Source organism: Dipodomys merriami, unplaced genomic scaffold, assembly GCF_024711535.1.
Source record: "Dipodomys merriami isolate MVZ:Mamm:240054 unplaced genomic scaffold, mDipMer1.0.p SCAF_5, whole genome shotgun sequence".
Taxonomy (NCBI): Eukaryota; Metazoa; Chordata; class Mammalia; order Rodentia; family Heteromyidae; genus Dipodomys; species Dipodomys merriami.
The window spans coordinates 4,688,644-4,710,791 of NW_027206068.1; the positions used below are offsets into that span (position 1 = coordinate 4,688,644).

General features: G+C 40.1%; 1 protein-coding gene across 15 annotated transcripts in view; it reads right to left on the reverse strand.

The window, feature by feature from the left end:
* The window catches only part of Ikzf1 (IKAROS family zinc finger 1), a 101,524-nt gene that overhangs the window by 66,315 nt on the left and 13,061 nt on the right, over positions 1-22,148 (reverse strand). For all 15 annotated transcript variants that reach the window (XM_069995996.1, XM_069996005.1, XM_069995994.1 and 12 more), the window contains 2 exons: positions 18,504-18,557; positions 7,827-7,946 (listed from right to left, as the gene is read on the reverse strand). In XM_069995996.1, the coding sequence (XP_069852097.1) occupies positions 7,827-7,946; positions 18,504-18,543 (160 nt within the window). In that variant the 5' untranslated portion in view covers positions 18,544-18,557. The remainder of the gene's footprint in view (positions 1-7,826; positions 7,947-18,503; positions 18,558-22,148) is intronic.

The window sequence follows — 22,148 nt, forward strand, 5'->3', positions numbered from 1 at the left end:
CTGATTGGTATTTGCAACAATAGTTGCTGTCTACACAAGATGAAGTAGAGAGAGTAAAATGCAGGATGAACAATGCAGAATTATTTTATGTTTTGTGGGCTTAAAAATGTTTCCTCCTTTTTGTTACTGTTTTTTTTTATTTCTGTACCTTTTGTCTTGTATATAACTTTATCTGATTTGGAGAGGGGAAGGGGAAGCACAGAAATGGTGGGAAAAAGGGTGAACCAAGTCAGCAGTGATACTCAGTAGACACTTATTGAAAATGAACTATACAACTTGGGAGTTGGGGGTGTGGAGGGAAAATTTTTTAAAAAAATTCTTCCCCATTGAGGAGGATGTGCACATTGAATACAATGCCAGGGCAACCTAAAAATATTTAAAATCCTTTCTATCATATTGCCATTGATTTTCAACCCATGAATTGAAAACCTAAGTTAAAATGTTTCTGTATGTCATGATTAACATGCAGACAATAGAGAGTGGAAATGGAGTTGGAGAAGGCAAAAGTTGGGACTTAGGAGCCTGAGAAGCTATGTAGGCAGTCATCAACCAAGACAATGCATTTTCCTATCGTAGAAAAAATGACTAATGTTACAAGAACAATATACACGCTAAGACAATGAATACTCTGAAAGACTAGAGAAGTACAGAAAAGATGAGTGAAATTTTCTGTCTTTCAGCAGCTTGACTATAACATACCTAGTGATATGAATATTACACACACACAAAAATCATCTTGCAGCTAGTTGTTATCTTGAATTTTACAGTTTTCAGTTGGTATGTTAAAGATAGATTGCTTATTGCCATTCTCTATTCTCATTTTGGGAATATTGCACAAATGCTATATGTTTTTATATAGGTCATTAGGTCCTAGGTTCTTTTTCTGGATTGTCTTTAATTTTTTTGTATATGATTTGATGGCATTTGTTGGCATTCATTTATTATGTTCATTTTGTGCTTAGTGTTTTATTAAACATAAATTATAAATATCCATAGCATTGAAACCATAACACGTGTGTTCAACTCTGAAGAGAAGAAAAAAAACAACCCAAAACATCATCAACAACAACAACAAAACTAGAAAAGCAAAGTGAATACAAATCCAAATGATATGGCTTTGGTGATCCTTCAAAGGAGAAGAACAAATCGAACCCAAACCCCAACCACCAGGCACACAGAGTTGGACAAACAGCTCTCTGCTTTGCACCCTTTTTTTCACAGCAGCTTTTTTTCAACTGCAGCTCCTGTTCAGATGCTGCTAGATAATGTTTCTCCAGAGCTAAAATGGGGTTTATCGCTTCAGAAGAGATGCATTGCACAGATAAAGACAACTTCCTCTAGCTGCTGATTAGATAAGCTGCCTTACATCCGTACTGCCAACCCCACAAGCTGCCCAATCTCCAATGAGACCAGTTTCTGGCCATTCTCTTCCCATCCTGAGAAACGCTTACCAGCTCCTCTCCCCTCCTCCAGGCTGAAGAGAAGCCACAGCCACTATCCACCCTTGGAGCACTCTAGTCACCTGCCAGAGTCTTTAAACTGAGGAGGACATTTCCCCTGGGACACGCAGTTAAACATATATGAATTCTCTTAGGAGACCCAACTTCAGTCTTGAGACTTATGGCTAGTAAGGAGGATTTTTCTATTGCAATTGAATGAATCAAAAAAGAAAACTAGATTTATGTTATTACACAATCATTTCTTTTCCTGCTGAATTCCTAGGGGAGGGGAAGATAGAGATTTTTTTCTACTTTTTTTTCCTGGTCAAAATATTCAAAGCAAAGTGTTGTGTGTCTCTGAACACTAGAGGTTTGAGAGGCAACCTTCCTCTTTTCTTTTTTTTTTTGTCCCATCATGGGGCCTGAACTCTGGGCCTGGGTGCTGTCTCTCAGCTCTTCAGCTCAAGTGCTCTACCACCTGAGCCACAGTGCCACTTCCGGCTTTTTTCTTTTTTCTTATGTGGTGCTAAGGAATCGAACCCAGGGCTTCATGCATGCAAGGCAAGCGCTGTACCACTGAGCCACCTTCCCAGCCCAACAACCTTCCTCTTAACTACTGAAGGCCAGCAAGAGATCCAAAGACCATTCTAGACTGTACTACACACACACACACACACACACACACACACACACACACACATATATATACATATATATAAATAGAATACATTATCATATGTATCATGCATTATATGTATATTTTATTTACTGTCTTTTCATATTCAAACTCATATTTCCTTCTGACCAAGAGTAAGCACTATGTAACACTATCCTGACTGTCAATCTATGCATTCCCCTGCTCATCATTTTTAATTTTTTTTCTTATGGTACCAAGGTTTGAACTTGGTGCCTTGACTTGCTCGGCAGGCACACTACCTATTGAGTCACAACTCTAGCCCTAAGACGTGCTCATCTTAACACCAGCCTAACCCTGGTTTTTAACTTAGCTCTATGGCTCCGTCTCTGGATTTCCCCTTGGATTCAATTCTAAAGCATGAATCCACCTGGCATCCTTCTCAGGGTTAGTTAGTGTTGGGAAAATGGAGGAGAATAGAAAAATAATAGGCCAAACTCAATCATCAACAGGCAAGGACTGTTTATTAAGGAACAGTGATGAAGTCCAGCCTATTCCTTTTCCATTCTCCTCCATTTTCCCAACATTTAGTGTGTGATTTTAAGCTTCAAACTTTTCTTCTCTATCCCCTGGCCTGTCCTTTTCCCTATCTATGTTCCTTCCTGTCACCTGTTTCCCCACCCACCATATGCATTCATAGGCAACCCTCCATGCTTAAAGATAGATCTCATAGTGAAAACACTCCAGGACATGGCTAAAATCCTTAGCTAGCTAAGATAGAAGAGCAACACAGGCCTGTATGCCTGTCAGTAGAATTTTATAGACTGGACATGGAAACATGGAAGACTGGGTTTAGAAAGAGCAAGTCAATGAGAGGCAGAACTTGCCACTCGGAGAAGGACAACACGTGTAAGGAAGGATGAGTAAATAAAGGCAGAAAATCACAAGTTTTTTTGTTTTCAAAGACATCAATCTCACCTGCTCTCTAGACTCAAATCCTGACTTAAATCTTCAAGGGAAGATTTAAGAGATCCTGGTCAAGTTTTCACAATGTCAGGCTACTTTTCACTTTTCTGCATGTGTGTCCTGGTACCTGAGTAAACTTGGGGCTGCCTTAAGAGATCACTGAGTGCTTCCTTAGCTTCAAGATAGTTCAGACACAACCACATCAGAGAGCTGAGAGTTCTCAGCTTTTAAAGAGAGTTACAGTGTCTCAGAGCTTTAAAGGGATCACTTAAGAAGAATGAGCTAAGTAGAGCTACAGTCTCATTAAGTAGATCCATTCTGATGAATAAATTCTCCTTGCCAGAAAGTTCCCCTCTTCATCTAACAAATTCTTCAGGCTGTATTTAAAATGCCGTTTCTTACAAAGACCTGGAAGAAAATTAGAGGTAAACAAGACCTCTTATCTTGCTCTGCTGTGTCCTATAGTTCTCTACATTTATGCCAGATCTAGTCCACCAATGTGATATGATTCTTACTTTTCTTATTCTGGGAATGACACACCGACCCATGTTAGCTACCACTCATCACTGAAGGCCAAATTCAATCATTTCTCCCCAGTTAATTTATTACAATGGTCTAGTTTTATTTAGATTCTTGTAGAACTCAGTGACACCTCTAGCAGTAATTACAACTTTTCCAAATCATCCCTTCCCTGTCTTTTCTAAGGCAGACCCTCTACTATCATTTATGATCAAAACTTCTCTCAGCATTATGATCAAATCTTTCTTCACTGTTATATTTCTCCCCCTTTTTCCTTTTCTCCTCAGTTTTCTCTGAATTATCCACAGGGACAGCAAGCACCTTTGGTCTAAACTTGATCTGGAACACCCAGTACCCTAAATCTCTTTTCATCTTTCCCTACTCCAATTGATGCCTCTATTTTGTGATTGCATTCAATTTGCTTACTTTATGAATAAATTGTTATAATAATTTTATGAATTTATCTTCTATGCTTGGTGATGTTACAATGTCACCCAATCCCTCTCTATTCTCAATTTAGGTACAAAAAAACGCCTGTATAAATCTCACATAAATCTGTAAGGTTTCTGTGTTGTACAAGTTGTATTATTTTTCAGCCTCCTCCTCCACCTCCTCTTTCCTCCTCCTCCTTCTCCCCCCGCCCTTCTCCTTCTTCTTCTTCTTCATTTGAGAGTACTGGGACTAGTGCCAAGACTTGGTGCTCTACCAGTTGAGCCACACCTTCACTTCCAGCTTTTTGTTGGTTCATTGCAAAAAAGAGTTTCGAAGATTTATTTGCCTAGGCTGGCTTCAATCAGAGATCCTCAGATCTCTGCCATCTAAACAACTAGGATTATAGACATTGCTACCAGCTCCTAGTGTCAGCTCTTTTGACCCTTTAAAAAAATTTTACTTTTGCCAGTACTGGGGCATGAACTCAGGACCTGATTGCTGTCTCTTAGCTTTTTCCACTCAAGAATGGTACTCTACCACTTGAGCCATGGCTCCACTTCTGGCATTTTGCTAGGTAATTGGAAGTAAGAGTCTCATGGGCTTTCTTGCTCAGGTTGTCTTTGATCTGTGATCCTCAGACCTCAGCTTCCTGAGTAGGAAGGATGAGCCACCAGCGACTGGCATCAAAACCCGTTTTTGTCCTTTTTTATTTCATGTCTTCAGCAAAGTGGGTCTATGTATTTTTTTCTCATGTGCAAATTCACTCAGGGAAATGTGTTTAATTGTTCTGGGTCTCTTGAAATGAGGAAACTGAGACTCAAGGAGGAAAATGGCTAGGAGAAGTGATTTTCAATGTGTTCCTCCCTTCCAAGGGAGGAGTTTCTTTTCCTTTTCTGGTTGCTATCTCTCTACATTCTTTGTACTTTTGACCCACTTCCATGGAATGAGTTGATAAAATATAGCCCCAAATTTATTTTTTAATATTGTACCTTTAGGTTATGTACACAGTCCGTTGGTTGACTGCTACCTATTGTAAATGATCTTACCAGATAACCTATCGCTCCTTGCTAAAGCAAGTAGATTTTCATTAGGATTGATACGGCATTGTCTCTAGCCATGTTCACCATAAGGAGTGGCTTTCTTAGATGTCTTTCTCTAGTGAGTGCCCTGGGGTCTTCTTTTCTCCTGGCTTTCTGTTCTACCCCTTTTCTGCCTGTGCCTAATGTGCTTTACCAGCAATGGCTCCTTTGACCACCAGCTGCCTATAGGATCTTCTTGTCCCAGTGTTTGGGGGGCCCATTTCAAACAGTTTTCTCTGCCTGTCCCCAGCAAACCAAACACACCAGGCATTTCCCAGAGTCATTAAAGTTCACAATTCTGCAGTTCCTGTTTTTTAAACTTCATCTTGAAGGGAAAAGTAGACTTAAAATCATGTCTCAGGTGGCAAGAAACAAGGAGAGGAACCTCCAGGAAGTGACAAACCCACACCAATTTCAAGGGAACACCACGCTGGGTATAGCATGGACTGGGAGCTCAACACTGGATGAAGGCTAGACAGTCCAGGGAAACGGCCACCAATGCCAACCAAGGCTGAGCCTCAGCCAGGGCTGTCACTCATTAGAAGGTGAAGAGGATGAGGTATGTAGGATATTTTTCTGGTACTCATGACCATGACCTCTTATCTATACCAAGTGAACTTCATATTCCTCTCTACTCTCTAGGAATCGGTCTGACTTTCAGTTCCCTAAAGGATGCCCACGCCATGCGGACTCCACAGAGGCTCCCCTAGTTGCTGTAAGGATTTCATTGCAAGCCCTCTACTTTCTGTACAGAAACCAAGCCAGCATCCTAACTCTAATTCTGGGCTCTCAGGACATTATAGGGTCCATGGATAACTTCTTTTGGCTCTTGGCCCTCAAGCCCATTGCATGCTATGAACGTCTCAGACTTGTTTGTAGCAGCTCTTTGTGTCCCTGTTAAGTGAGAAATCAATACTCATTACAGTTAAGTGCTTCAGGGATTAAACTAATGAGATAACCCAGGGGCACTTTCCCAACATTAGCGCTTCACATGTCTTCCACCTCTGCAAGTTTTTCTTTCTTTCTTCTTTTTTTTTTTAACCATTTATTCATTATTAGCTTGATGTTGTTATTTAAGTTGACCTTTTAATTTATAAGTATGTGTATTTACTGGAATGTGTGTTAAATAATACAGCACACAGAAAGAGCAGAATCACTTGCCATATTCAGAAGATAATCTTTAAAATAAGCAAACTAAAATAAAGCATGCTCATCTGCACCCCAATTTTTGAGAAATCCTGAAATTATGTCTGTGACCTTACAGAGGGGATGACCCACTTCCTTTCCACAAGCCTTGCTATTGCCTAATAAAAACTAATAAACTCACAAATATACTGGTTCTCTGGGTTCCTTATACCAAATGGCTTTAGTCCTATTTTTGTGCCATTAATTGCATTGCTAGGTTAAAACTTATATAGAACTATTATGCCCAACATTAATTTCATTTCTAAGACACGTGGTACCGTGCACAATGTGTTTCCTAGTGATAGCATCAGGATATCCTTTATTTTTTTATTATTTATTTATTTATTTTTGTTGGTCCTGGGGCTTGAACTCTGGGCCTGGGTTGCTGTCCTTGCGCTCTTCAGCTCAAGGCTAGCATTCTGCCACTTGAGCCACAGCACTACTTCTGGCTTTCTAGTGGTTTTTTGGAGATAAGACTCTCATGGACTTTCCTGCCTGGTCTGGCTTTGAACCGTGACCCTCAGATCTCAGCCTCCTGACTAGCTAGGATTACAGGTGTGTGCCTGGCAGGATATCTTTTAGAAAGACAAGTTGTAGGGCTTATGTGGCTGATCCACATCCAAATAGTGTACCTCTTTATACCTTGGCATCCTTTCAGATGCTCTTTGAGGTAAATGAGTGCTCTCAATATCACACCATTATCTTCTCTCTTTTAAACAAGTAGACATTCCAAGGAGTCAAGGACTCATTAGCTTATGAGAACATGCCACAGTGGAACGAAAACTAGTCTTTTAAGCCAGAAACTGAGTTTAACTCTGACTCCATCATTTGATGTTGGTTAATTCAATGAGTTCCTCTGAGCCTCTCTCTTCTTCCAGTAAAATGGGTGGGAAAAAGTTTTCCAAACATGAATGGTAATATGTGTAAATTACCAGTGGAGTGATTTGGCATTGTTCCAGTCCAATCCCTTTTTGGAAAGGAATATGAATGTTTGCTAATTTGGATAACCTACATTTCTCTGAAATATTTTGAATTCAAATTGTTTAATATTTGCCAAATATTTACTAATTTTCCATACAGTTGAATTATTTGAACAAGGTTGTAACAGGTGCCAAAGGAGTATGGGCTACTCAATCTTCTATTTCTACTTACATCTGACCTTTAACAAGTAGAGAGTCTAGGGATAACATATTCAGCCAGGGAGGCTCCTCCTAACTAACCCTTAGCTCTAAAGAAAAGTCACCTTGTTGTTACAGCACAAAGAATACTCATAAGATTTGATATTCATTCAAATGCACTGAGGAAAGAGGGAGTAATGGAGACACACACCCTATAGCAGAGCGATCCTCAACTCTACCACTCTCTGGCCTATGACTGTTTCTTTTCTAACATGCAAGAGGACCTCAATCTGCCTATGTCCACATTATATTTCCTCAACTTGACCGCTGAAAGAAACAGTGGTAAAATGTCTCATGACCCCTGATCACTGCTTTGGAAGGATACTAGGCGATAGTAATTTTGTAAGAACGGAGCATGTGCCATCCTGAAGGCTGCCAGGACAAGCCCACTTACCCATGCCACGGTCACTCTTGGAATTCTGCTGTCCTCCAGAAGTGGTGGAAAGGTCTTCGGGGACAGGCATGGGTTCATCACCATCATCTGGAGTATCACTGACTGGGGGACTTTCCTTTCCTGCAGAGAAAAACAGGGGTGTGAGGTTCTACTAGTCATTGGCCCTAGAAGCCCACGTGTCCAGGCCTCACCTGGGCAGCTAGAGAAGGCTGCAGGAGAAGGTGGTAAGTAGATTGAGCTGATGTTTCCGGGTTGGGACCAACACATATTTTTTCTTGCAACATCACTGCTCAGGTATCAGTGGCTCAAGCCTGTGATGCTAGCTATTCAGAAGGCTGAGATCTGAGGACTGTGGTTCCAAGCCAGCCCAGGAAGGAAAGTCTGTGAGAATCTTATCTCTATTAACCACCAAAAAAATGCCAGAAGTGGAGCTGTAGCTCAAGCGGCAACATGCCAGCCTTGAGAAAAAAAAAATCTCAGGGACAGTGCCTAGAGTTCAAGCCCCAGGACTAGCACAAAAAACAAAAACAAAAAATCCCTGAACATCATTGCCCTACCCAAGTAAACAAACATGAGAGATAAAAATGTGTGAAAGGAAAGCAAAAGCAAATAACTGTGATCCCACACAATCCTACTATTAAAATTACAATATGATACATGCACATATATATTTTATATGTATCTACATATTATGTAGTAGCATATTATTTTTCAAAATAAGCTATGTTTGGTACCATCGTTTAGCTTGGCCTTGTACTCTATCTGGGCTTTTTTTAAAACTCCTGGCTGGTGTGCTACTACTTGAGCCATATCTCCAGTATAGCATTTTCCTGATTACATGGAGATGGAGATGGAGTCTATAAGAATGACTTTTCTGCCTAGGATGGCTTTAAACCATATCTTTTAGGTCTAAGCCTCCTGAGCACCTTGGATTACAGGGGTGAGCCACTGGCAACCGGCAAAATAAGTTAGCATATAGACATTCTCATTAACATTATTTCTCTGCCAGGGCCCATTCTTCCATAATTTCATTTATAATATATACATGATGATTTATTTGAATTCTACTTGTCAACTTATATATTGTTTTCCATCATTTTTTTCTTCATGACCAAACTATTGTTTGTTATCCACTGAACATTCTTCTAGCCAATCTGTGCATATCTTTAATGATCGTTATCATAAAATATCTTCTCCAGAAATTCAGTGGCCAGGTCTAAAGAAACCTATGTTAAAAAAAAATCTCTTCCCATATTCTAACAAAATTTCTCTGGTATGGCATTTCCCACTTATTCCCCACAAATTTGCTTGTGCTGGGTTGTGTTTGAGGACTCTGATAGGATCTCTTACTCGGAGCTACATAGGCCGGGTCTTTTTTTTTTGTCTCTCCAAGATCCAGAAGCTCTTTTTCCAATTGTATAATTGACTTAACTGAAGAAGGAGCAGCTGCTTGGGGAAGGCAGAAAAGGGTCCACTGTGTCCACTGCAGAAAAAATCTTATTCCTGCATGCAAAGGTCTGTCACCATGAGTTCTCTTGGAAATAGGAATAAACTACAATCCATACAAATACAAACGTTGCTTATGCTTCACCAAGTAGTATTTGCCAAATAAAATTAGGTCTTAAAAAGTACCATCTTTATTTTGAATGGGTTAGATTAACTTTGCTGGTACACGTAGGAATGAGGACTCCTGTTCTACTCTGAGGAATCCAATGTTGGGAAAATATAACATGGTTCCTTCCCATCGAAGCTGAAAGTCCTAAAGCTTCTGTTCTTCTGGAGTTAACTTAAACTTGAGTTAGGAGATACAAACCACATGTGAGACACAGCTGGTGAGGACTTAAACCATGGAAACCAATCCAGGATTGATACATGAAGAAGAGTTAATACCAAGATTCTAATAACGTTCCAGGGCAATAGAAGATGTAATTGTAGGTGCCTCACAAGCTGACAGCTCAGCACAACAGGCAAGATGATCAACCCCTGTGGATGACCCCTGACTTCTGGGAGAGCATATAAATGACAAATCAGTTGTAAAAATGCCTAGAAAATGTGATGAAAACTCATGTACCATTTCTCTATTGGTCTGAATAATAAAACTCCTATAAAAATGACACCAACATTTTAGGTGACTGGCAAGTAAAATCACCCCCAATGTATAAAAGAACCTTTACTGGAATCTTTAAAATAGAATCTGCCCAAGTACAGAGAAGGTGCTTTGGGGAATAGTATTACATTCTCTAGGAAACAGACATTACGATATAATATTCCAGCTTAGCTGTAATTAGTGCAATTGGCATATTTTCAGAGAGAGCATTATTGAGTATATTTGGATAGCCAATACAAGATAAATAGTTAAAGATAGGGCAGGATTATAAGAATTTCCCAAGGAAAAGCAAAAGGCCAAAGAGAAATTGATCGAAAGGGCTCATGTTACACTAAAACTTGGGCATGTGCATTGTCAGTGCTGGTTTCATTGTCCTAAAATAGAAGACTTTAAAAGTATCAGGAGCTGGGCACTAGTGGCTCACGCCTAATCCTAGCTACTCAGGATGCTGAGATTTGAGGATTGCAGTTTGAAGTCAACTCTGGCAAGAAAGTCTGTGAGAATCTTATTTGTAATCATTCACCAAAAAGCTGGAAGTGGAGCTGTGGTGCAAGACCCAAAGCTAAGGGACAGAGTTCAAGCCCTAGTACTGTCACACATACACACACACACACACACACACACACACACACACACACACACACACACACACAGAGTAACTGAATGTCACAGTGCTATTTTTCACCTCTTATATGAGGAAAAGTTCACAATAGGAGAATACAGGAAGTACATACACCATGTCATGTGATAACTCAATTTTAAACTCTCAACCCTTGAGGGTTTAAAAAAGGTGGTCAGGGGAAGTTTCCTTTTGGTAGTAGCAAACTAGTCTTATACAAACTTTTATGAAAATAAAAAAATCTGCATAAAATGGTAACTTGAAAGATGTAGAAGCTGGATCAGCAGAGACCAGGCCATTTGCTTCCCACTAAGTCTTGTAACAACCTGGGCACCAGTGGCTCACACCTCCTACCTGTCTCAGGAGGCTGAGATCTGAGTCTCATGGATCAAAGCCAGTCCAGGCAGGAAAGTCTGTGAGACTCTAATCTCCAATTAACTACAAAAAAAAAAGCCAGAAGTAAAGTGCTGTGTCTCAAGGGGTAGAGGGCTAATCTTGAGCATAAAATCTCAGGGATAGTACCTAGGCCCTAAGTTCAAGCCCCAAGATTGGCACACACACACACACACACACACACACACACACACACACACACACACACACACACACACACACACACACAATGCTTTGTGACATGACTGCATAGAGATGACAACCTCTGTCCTAAGAAGCTGGTCCATGGCTCAACTTGTACAGAGCACTCTGGTGTTCACATCTGCCCTGGAATTCATCGCCTCTTATTGCTAGAGAGTAAATGTAATCTTTTTCATGAATTTTTTTATGATTATCTTCCCAGTAATAACTCTGGAGTTCACTACAATGCTCTGAGGCTTTGTAGATGCCATGGTACATGAGGACCAAGGGAGGAAGGTGTAGGATCAGGACTTAGCCAATAAAGGGATGCTATAGTTTGGGCTCAAGTCGTGCTAAAATACATCTGAGTAGCTCTCAATTTCCTGTTTATTTTTAACTTAACTGATCTAACAAATTATTTCCCAGTAATTAATTAGGAAACAATACCAACTAGAGATTGTGGAGGAGCTGCTATCAACAGATGTGCCTCTTAAGAATGCTATCTGTCTCCAGTTCCCACCCTAAAATGTCAGCTCTTAAGTGTCCCTGATCTTGTATCTTGATATTTATTTATTTATTTTCTGCATAGAAGAAAGAAAGAGTAATGAGAACAGTAGGGATTGTGATTCTAAAATCATGATCAATAGAACCTCTCAACGCAGAAGAAACCACACGGGGAGAAGGGAGAATAAAAAATTAGCCTCCTTATGCATAGTGGAATGGAGGAAAAAGTCAGAACCAGATGGAGCCAAGTTGGTTGCACTCACATTCTCGCCAAGTGCTGAGACTTAATTCAACTTTTTCTTGCCTTAGCTCACTGATGGGTCTTAAGAGATCCTCTGATTTGCCTAAAAGCCCCCTAGTGTGAGTTGTGGTTGCTGAGACATTAACCACTGATGTGTGTCCTTGCCTAGGGATCTACATTCCTTCACTGCTGGAAGATATCCAGGATGCAAGTTTATGCCTTATGAAAACCTTCATGATGGGTGAAATGGTTTATATGCTGACTTTCAACACATTTACCCCATTTACCATTTAAAATGTGAAACCACACAAAGATAACAGAAGATTTTAAAAACACACACACAAAACACCAAATATTCAACCAACACATCCAAAATACAAATGCACTGTAGTGCATTGCTGTGGTGTGGAATTTAGGTCTAGATTGACCCTACTGCAAGAGGGAAAAATAACATGGCTCATGTCTCTATTCAAGTGTGATGAAATGCTAAAAAGCTAAAAAACACAATGTTCGCCTAGCTCAGAGGACTGGGGGAAAATATAGCAATAATAACTGAATTTTCATATGGCAAATAAACATATGGTATTATTTGGTCAGCTGTAACATACAAAAAAACATGTATAGTTCCAAATAGCCACCTTTCCCTAAGAATATGCATAATGCATGTAAATACACATAAGTAGACATTGTAAGACAGCAAATATTTAAGTTAAATGGAATGCTTTAGAAGATGCAAGAAGATATCCCTTGTTTAGAGTAATGAAAGGAAGTTCTGACTAATTTAAAAATATGCCAATTTATATTTAACTCACTATTAAATCTTATAAATAAAGCACTACCTGTGAGAAGATTTTATGGGAAAACTAGATGAGAAATTCTATCATTAGCTTATCAATGATTTCTGAAGTAGATTATAGCTCACCCAACAAAGTTCTGGCAAAACTCCATCCCATCTCAAATGCATGAGTTTTAAGTATACATAATTACTCAAGGGACCATAATTCCTGGAGTAAATAAAAGCAGTATGAATATAGAACCTTTGTTCTATTATAAAAGTGTATGACAGTTACAATCTAGGCCTTACAGCCACAGACTAGATCTGACCATACTCTAGAGCCAACTCTGGATTTTTGGGCTTTCTTGTCAGTTGCTTTAATTATCTAAGTTACTTAAGTTATCTAAGACTCAGATATTTGTGATTTGGAGATAACTGTATCCTCTTCAGTGAGTCTTTATATAGTAGAAATGAGAAAATACTTAGGACAATGTTTGGCTGATTCAAAGAGTTCAATCCAAGTAATTTTAACCAAATTACAATACTCATTACTATTTAAGAAATAATTCTTGTGTCTGTGTTTCAACAAATACATGGACAGCATTGAGAAAATATCCAATAGCAAGGGTCTTAAATAGCCAGAGGGCCTTAAAAATCAATTGGTTTATCTAGGAGCTGGTGGCTCATGTTTTAATCCTAGCTACTCAGGAGGCTGAGGTCTGAGGATTGCAGTATTGAAGCCAGTCCAGGCAGAAAAGACCTTGAGACTCATATCTCCAATTAACCACCAAAAAGCCAGAAATGAAGGCATGGCTCAAGTGGTAGAGCATCAGTTTTGAATTTAAAAAACTATGTCTTAGTCCCTGAATACAAGCTCCAGTAACAGCACAAAACAAACAGATAAATAAATAAATTTCACTGGCTCAAGTCTCTATTGATATGGAAGATCCACAGTGGTGCAGGAAACAAAGTAACCATCTCAGATCCCATTGCTGAAATCAGAAATGGATTCCAAGATGTTCTTCTATCTCCCAGGACCCAGACTTTCACAGATTACTTGGTTAATCAGGATCTAAACCAAAAAGATAGTGCCCATTCATAACTAGTGTTTTCTGAAAAATGCTGAAAAAGAAAGAACAAAGAATTAGTAATTGTTCTCCGAAAGATAGAAGAGCTCAGTAGACCTATTTCCTCCATATCTACAAAATACATTTATTGAAACTCAACTAGGACACTGCACTAAGGCATAGTTCAAGAACTGATAGATATGAAAAAAGGCAAGTATCAGATATTTCTGTTTTCAAGTATTTTACATACATGAGGTAGAATCCGATGAAATTGCTAGTACTTGAATATTTAATTTTAAAAAAGAGGGTGATTCAGTAACACCCCCCTCCCCAGATTTGTTATTAAGAATGTCAGTTTCTGGGCACCGGTATCTTATGCCTGTAACCCTAGCTACTCAGGAGGCTGAGATTTGAGGACTGAGGTTGAAAGTTAGCCTTAGCAAGAAAGTAGATGAGGGCTGGGAAGGTGGCTCAGTGGTAGAGTGCTTGCCTTGCATGCCTGAGGCCCTGGGTTCGATTCCTCAGCACCACATAAGCAAAAAGAAAAAAGCCGGAAGTGCCGCTGTGGCTCAAGTGGTAGAGCGCTAGCCTTGAGCTGAAGAGCTGAGGGACAGCGCCCAGGCCCAGAGTTCAGGCCCCACGACCGCCCCCCCCCCCAAAAAAAAAAGTCCATGAGAGTATTATCTTTAATTAACTACTAAAAAAAACAGAAAATGGAGCTGTGTCTCAAGTGGTAGAGCACCACCCCTGAGCAAAAAAGCTAAAGGATAGTGACCAGTGAGATTAATGGCCAAATTAAAAAATAAATTGAAGTCAAATTGGCCGGTGCTGGTGGTTAATGCCTGTAATCCTAGCTACTCAGAAGACTGAGATCTGTTGATCCTGGTTCAAAGCCAGCCAGGGCAAGAAATTCCAGAAGATTCTTATCTCCAAATAACCAACAAAAAGCCAGAAATGGTTGGGAGAGAAGTAGCCTTTGAGATTTCTCATCTCAACTCCTGTGAGATCAAATTTCTAGCTTCCACATATGAGTGAAAACATGCAGCATTTATCTTTCTCCTCCTAGCTTACTTCACTTAACAGAGTGCTCATTAGAACCATCTGTGTTGTCCCAAATGACAGGGTTTTATCCTTTTATATGGCTAAATAAATGTTCAGTTGCTTCCATGCACCACAATTTCTTTTGATCATCCATCTATTCGTAGACCTCATCTGGGCCAATGGCATCTCACTCTCCTTAAATGCATCATGGCAAGTACCAACTGTCCAGTTTGTGTGGTGCCTGAGTTTCCCTAGCCAAAGTAGGTGAATCCTCTGTTTATTATGCCTTGCTCTCCTGTCCTCCCGGAAGAAAGGGCAAATGCATATGCAATACTATCAATAAGAAGCTACATATAATATTTCCTTTTCATTTAACCAATTTTTCCTCCTCCTCCTCCTCCTCCTCCTCCTCCTCCTCCTCCTCCTCCTCCTCCTCCTCCTCTTCCCCCTCCTCCCCCTCCCCCTCCTCCCCCTCCTCCTCCTCCTCCTCTTCCTCCTCCTCCTCCTCCTCCTCCTCCTCCTCCTCCTCCTCCTCCTCCTCCTCCTCCTCCTCCTCCTCCTCCTCCTCCTCCTCCTCCTCTTTTTGAGTCACAACTCTACTTCCAGCTCTTTGGTGGTTAACAGGACATAAAAGTCTCATGGACTTTTCTGACTGTGGCTTTGAACTGAGATCCTCAAATCTCAGGCTCCTCATAGGATTACAGATGTGAACCATCAGTGTCTGGGTGGTTGTAAATTTTTCTTAGGAAAACAAAGCATAAGCTTTAGGAAAATAAATTCAAATCATGCTAAAAAGTAGATAATAAAATAAGAGTCTTTCTTTTTCCCAACTCACCCCTCTCTTCTGCCTCTCAGTTTCTAAAGGAGACTAGGTTAATAAAGAATAGTCTAGCCATGCACTACTCGTGTCTCCTGCCTGTAATCCTAGCTACTCAGAAGACTGAGATCTGAGGATCATGATTTGAAGCCAGCCTGGGCAGGAAAATCTGAGACTCGTATCTCCAATAAAACTACTCAGAAAAAGCCAGAAGTGGCGCTGTGGCCCCAGTGGTAGAGCTCAAGTCTTAAGCACAAAGAGGCTCAGGGACAGCATGTAGGCCCCAAGTTTAAGCCACAGAACTAGCAAAACAAACAAGAGCAACTCTAGAATTGTCCTAAATATCTATACAAGCATACAGAAAAATGTGTGTATGCATTCACATGTATATAATTTTTTTTTCAGTTGAGACATCTTTCTGTTTATTTATTTATTTTTTTTTTTATTGTGAGTATCATACAGAGGTGTTACAATTACATGGGCAAGATAACGAGTACATTTCTTATCAAGCATTGTTGCCTCCTTTTTGTTTCCCCTTCCCATCCCTTCCCATATTCCCCCACCTCCCCCGACTCGATCCTCCCCCACCACCAAAGTTGTAAAGTTCGTTTTTCAACATAACGACTTGTACATCTCATTGTTGCAATGGGTCCACTTGTATCCCTAGTTAAACGATTTGTTTTTGCCCTTCTCCACAAATTATACCAACATCAAATACAGTGAAAGCAGGGGTTATACTGTGGGGGAGGAACATACAAAGCAACATAGAAATCATCTTATAAATATGTTAGAAACAATTGCATGAAAGAAAAAAAACATTTGAATCCTTATCTTGGGGTTCATTCCCTTAACATCAACTTGTCTGACCTTTTCTGCTTGACTCAGGCATATTCTAGTTATTGCAAATAAGGGAAACCATGGGACCTATGTTTCTTTGGACCTGGCTTACTTCACTTAATATAATTTTTTCCAAGTCTTTCCATTTCCTAACAAATGAGGCAATGTCATTCTTTCTGATGGAGGAATAGAATTCCATTGTGTATATAGCCATACAACAGACAAGGGTATATAATGTTTTCTTTTAACCCATGGGATCATTTTCACATGCATGTATTGCTGACTCTATTCCAGTCTATTCATGCCACCCTTGTTTGTATGAGCTGCATATACAGTTCTATTGACATGCCTAGTTTTTAACTATTATTAACAAGACATATGGTCAAATATTCTGCACACTTATGAAAATCCATTTTCTTGTATTAACTTTTTAATAAAGCTTTTTAACTGTAATATTAATTTATTGTTTATCCATATATTTGTATTTATCTGTACTTATTATGGATCTGTATGCTTGTAGCCCAGGATAACTTCAAACTTCCTATGTAGCCCAGGCTGGTGGTAAACTCATGATCCTCTTAAGTCAGCGTCTGGAGAGCTGGGATTATAGACATGTACTGCCATACCTGCTGCATTTCTAAGGTAAATAACAAAGTATAGTTGCTAGATGGTCACATGAATACAATTTTAGCATTCACAAATATATCAGCCCATTAAGACCACTTTCATTTCTAAATGTATGTAAGGTGAACGAATGCCATCTTTTAAAAGCTAGCCTTTTGCTTGTTCCTGGCATCCAGGAGAATGTAAGTACAAAACCTTACTGAATGGAGTAAGACTATGTCCAGGTGGATGTTACTCAGCATGTGTAGTTCGATTTTTCCCATGAGTAGCCCTGAATAGGGCAGCATCGCACATTCACAGTGGATCTCCATTATGAGCACCGGCTTACACCAAAATGCAGAATTTAAAACAAGACCACTTTCAAAGCCTGAAGGGTTCTCTCAGCCAAAGCACATACAACACGTGTCCTATGTATTATGACAAGTTATGTAGAGGCCAGTCTTCTGTGGTTGTTATACTTGTATGTTCTAAAATAGACATACTGCAAACCAAAGTTGGAAAGCCACTGCTCCCTCCTGAAAGCTGGGATTCCAAGTGTGCACCACCATGCATGGCTCATTTCTGCAGCGGCAGACAGAAAGGGAGCATGTGTGCTAATGCCTATGGGGTAAGGCAAGCTTGTTGGACAGGTTGAGCCATGCTCAGTGTTGCCTCATCGAACCAGCCAGTGACTCACAATTATGCCTAACTTCATAGTGGCCCCCCTACCTTCTGAGTCTCCTAAGATAAAAAGGGCTGTAACTGGGAGCTAGTTGCTCATGCTTATGACCCTAGCTTCTCAGGAGGATGAGATTTGAGTTTTGTTGTTTGAAACTAGCCTGAGAAGAAAAGTCTGGGAGACTCTTAGCTGAAATTAAACAGCAAAAGCCTAGAAGTGGAGATGTGGCTGATATGGGAGGGTACCAACCTTGAGTGAAAGAGCATGCAAGAGCATGAAGCCTTCAGTTCAAGTCCCAGTATCGAATAGATAGATAGATAGATAGATAGATAGATAGATAGATAGATAGATAGATAGATAGATAGAAAAGCTATGTACAATATGCCTTGAAAAAATACATGGTCAAAGCTGGCCATGTTGTTTCTACACTTGATAAAATAATCAGATAGTGAATCTAGCTCTGCAGTTAAGTCTTTTAAGCAACTTTCTCCTCTTTTTCTCTTCTCCCTCTCTCTCTTTTAAATACATCAATACAGTTTCTGATATGTGTTAATTCTAGAGTACATCTACCCACCATTGTTTTTCTCAAATTACTTGTTTTTCTCCAATATATACTTGCTCCTTTCCAACTGGCTCTCAACCATAACACCAACTTTACCTCAGAGGTTTTTCTCTTCAGATTCTCAAGTGGGCATGATTAATAACACACAATATTGGTATAAATTCTGTCATGGTCTTGCTTTCTACAGAACAGCTCCTCTGTCACCCCTGAGTACAGCAGGCATGTTGAATATTGGGCATACAGTTATCTCACCTGAAACTTGGGACATGTCTTGACCCTCATCGGCATCCATTGTCCTCAGGTTATCTGAGAAAGAGAAGGAGGGATTTTAGTTCAAAGCAAAAATACTAATGTGTGTGTGTGTGTGTGTGTGTGTGTAAGAGAGAGAGAGATAAAGAACCTCTATGCTATTTAACAACAAGGTTTTCTAGCAAGAATAATGTATTTCCCTCTTCACATACTTGCTGGAGTATCAGACTGGCACAGACCTTGATCCTTTTAAAAACAGCATTACAAAGATTTATAAAAAAATATCATTACAAGCACAGGAAGACCAAATTTGTTATTTATTGTTAATTTCCTACTGCATAATAACCCAAAATGCAAACTGACTGCAACAAAATTAAGCAGAAAATTAAATGGCCCTGGGTCATTGTAGGCACAGAATTCATTCTCTTGGCTGATCCATAGTTATGTTCTTTCTAATTTACTGAGCATGCATCGATGAACCTTGAGTCAGCTTGGTGACACGCGTACAATCAGCAATCAAAAAACGAAGCAATTTGCTGAAGAATGTCTCATTTACCCAGGCAGGGCTGCATATCTGAGCAGCAACTGCACTACCTCCATCAATAATGAATACACCTCCAGCTTGGCAGACGGGCAACGCTGCCTCTGCGCTAAGTCCTGTCCCCCTTACTCTTTCTCAGCCTCTGCCTCAGACTCCACCAGCACTCTCATACGAGACAAGTGATACTCACATGGCAGCATGCAAACCAGAGAGGCTTGCATTAGATAAATGGCAGCCTCCTAAGAAATGTTCAGATTTACAAATGTGCACCAAGAAAATGCAGCCCTTCAGTGTTCCACAGACTGTATGGCAAGCCACCACACCAGGAAAAACCCAGGGTCGGTGGGCTGGAAATAAAGGCAGTGATGTTTTACACCTGGGCTCCTGATCCACAACTCGGAGTTCCCATGTACCCCCTTCTGTGTGATACCTCTGTGCTCCCCGAGGCTTCTGGTTAAAATGAAGCCAGGTCTCTTTTGTTCTACTTGGCTACCTGGGTCTCTTTGATTCAGAGAGTAAATGTATCAATGTGTGAAAGTAAGCTGAGGCTTGTTTTCAGCAGTGAACAGAAAACTAAAGGAAGATATCAGTCCAGGTAAGCTAAAAACCGGCCACACACATTACACACACACATGTGCACACATACATATGCATGTATATATACACGTATGTACACACATATATAACACATGTATGCTATGAATGCACATATACAAGCATTTACATATTAAATATGCAAATATTTGCATATACATGTTATATGTGTATTCATGTGTATACATATGCATATACACATATATACATATGGAGGATATATTTATACCTTATATGTAACTCTATACATGTGTATTATTTATATATAAGTATGCACATCTCATCACAATCATACACTTTTATAATTACATATTATGCATATAATTATATATGTTATGTAACTTGCTATGTTTGTATCTTTAACACCTTCTATGGTGCATATGGAATACACATTTTCACCTTTTGAAATGTCACTATTAGCCATGAGGATACAAATAGAAATTCCTTTTTCTGAATGGGGAAAGGTTTTTGTTTCTAAAAGGCCTCTCACTAGTCTAAGTAGTGGCATGAATTTTGGAGGCTGGGGTGTGTGTGTGGCTTAGGAATGCAGCCAGGGCCACAGAAAACAAAGATCTTGAGGCCATACAAGGCCTTGAGGCCTTGAGGGGATACAAATCTGCCCCAAAGCACCAAGGAGGCCAAAAGCCATGGACCCAAGAATCTCAAACACTTTTACTGTAAAAAGGTACAATGTACAATCTTCTGATGGTGAACAACAATAGTAATAATAACTCAGATGAGAAAACTGTCCTCAAAGCAGATTGCCTGAGAACCAAGACCCGGAATCTTCAGTTTTCTGAAGGTGTCCCTGTTTTATTTGTGGTACAGCTCAAACCTGTTCTGAAATGCCCTTGGGTTCACAGTGAAGCAGATGGAGCTCAAATCTTGTAATAAACATGACTCCAGCACAAAATGTGCTATATAACCTAGACTTTGAATTTTTTCCTTTTACATGAATGAGGGTTTCTATATTTCTTTAAGAGGTAAGAAAATACCCTTATTTTCTACCATTTAATTTTTCTGTTGTCTTCTCTTGCTTTGCTTTCCTTTCCTTTCCTTCCTTCCTCCTTCCTTCCTTCCTTCCTTCCTTCCTTCCTTCCTTCCTTCCTTCCTTCCTTCCTTCCTTCCTACCTTCCTTCCTTCCTTCCTACCTACCTTTCCTTCCATTTCTTCCTTCTTTCCTTCTTTGAATATTAGAGCTTGAACTCAGGACCTGGACACTGACCCTTAACATTTTTTGCATAAGTTTGCTACTCTAGCACTTGAACCATAGCTCTACTTTTGGCTTTTTGAGATCTCAGCCTCTTGAGTAGCTTGGATTATAGGCATGAGCCACCAACTTCTGGCTACTGTTTTTACATTACATCAAATAAAACATTACATATATTAAAACACACTGTCTTAAAATGTTTTCTTTTAATGCTCTTATCTTTTTAATTTAATGCTGCTGATAAGCAGCATTAGCATTTTAATAGCCAGGTACCGCTTATGTTACTTAAGATTTCCCAACTCAAGTTAGCCCATATCCTAAGTCCCAGCATCCTGGCAGAAAACATCTGCCAGCAGAGGGGAGGAGAAGAGGTAGGCCACCCTCTGGGTATGCTGTCCGGCTCAGAATTCCTTGACACTGTCTTGCTGGACCCACAAGTCCATCACTGAGGCAGGAAGATGTGAACACAGCACAAACCAGCATCTGCAACATCTGCCCTGTGCCTGGTCCCATCAGGCCTTGCCCTGCCTGCAGGTACCCCTACTCTGGGCAGTCATCTTACAGTGAATATAGGTGTTTCTTAGATGGAGCCCAGTAACAGGGGCAGATGTGCCCAGAGAGAGCCCAGTGGAGTGTGAATTCTATGTTGACAACAACCTGCTTCAGGAGCCTAGCAGCTCTGCCTTTGCACATGCTCTGCAAGATGGAATCACTGAATGCCACCCCTACTGGTCAGAAGGGCCACTGCAATGCAAGGTACCTCACTTCCATGTTCATGGTCATTTTCTTCTAAACCATCCCTGGCCTCAGGGTGCTTCAAGGTCTTGTGATCAGGGCAGTTACTCAGGACCCATGATCTGAAGGGTCCTTGGTTTTGTGTGGTGTCTAGTCATTACTATTGCTTTGAAGTTCTTCATGATTTCTAAGCAAAGGCCTACATCTCATTCTGCACTTCTTCTGCTCTTGTTTAATAAGTTCCCCTGGACCTCAGAATTGCATCCCTTGGGATGAAAAAGTAGTGACTTTGTTATAAAAATCATTTTTGGGGGGGTTGAACTCATGCCTGCATCCTGTCCTGTAGCTTTTTTTTACTCAAGGCTAGCATTCTACCACTTGTATCTCTGGTTAATTTCAGTTAATTGGTGTCTCATGGACCTTCTTACTCAGGCAGGCTTCAAACCATGATTGTCATATCTCAGCTTCCTTTGTAGCTAGGGTTATATACATGGAGCCATTGGCACCTGGCTAAAAATGATTGTTTCTAAAAGGTAAAGATCAAAGAAGTAGACAGGAAAACAGTGGA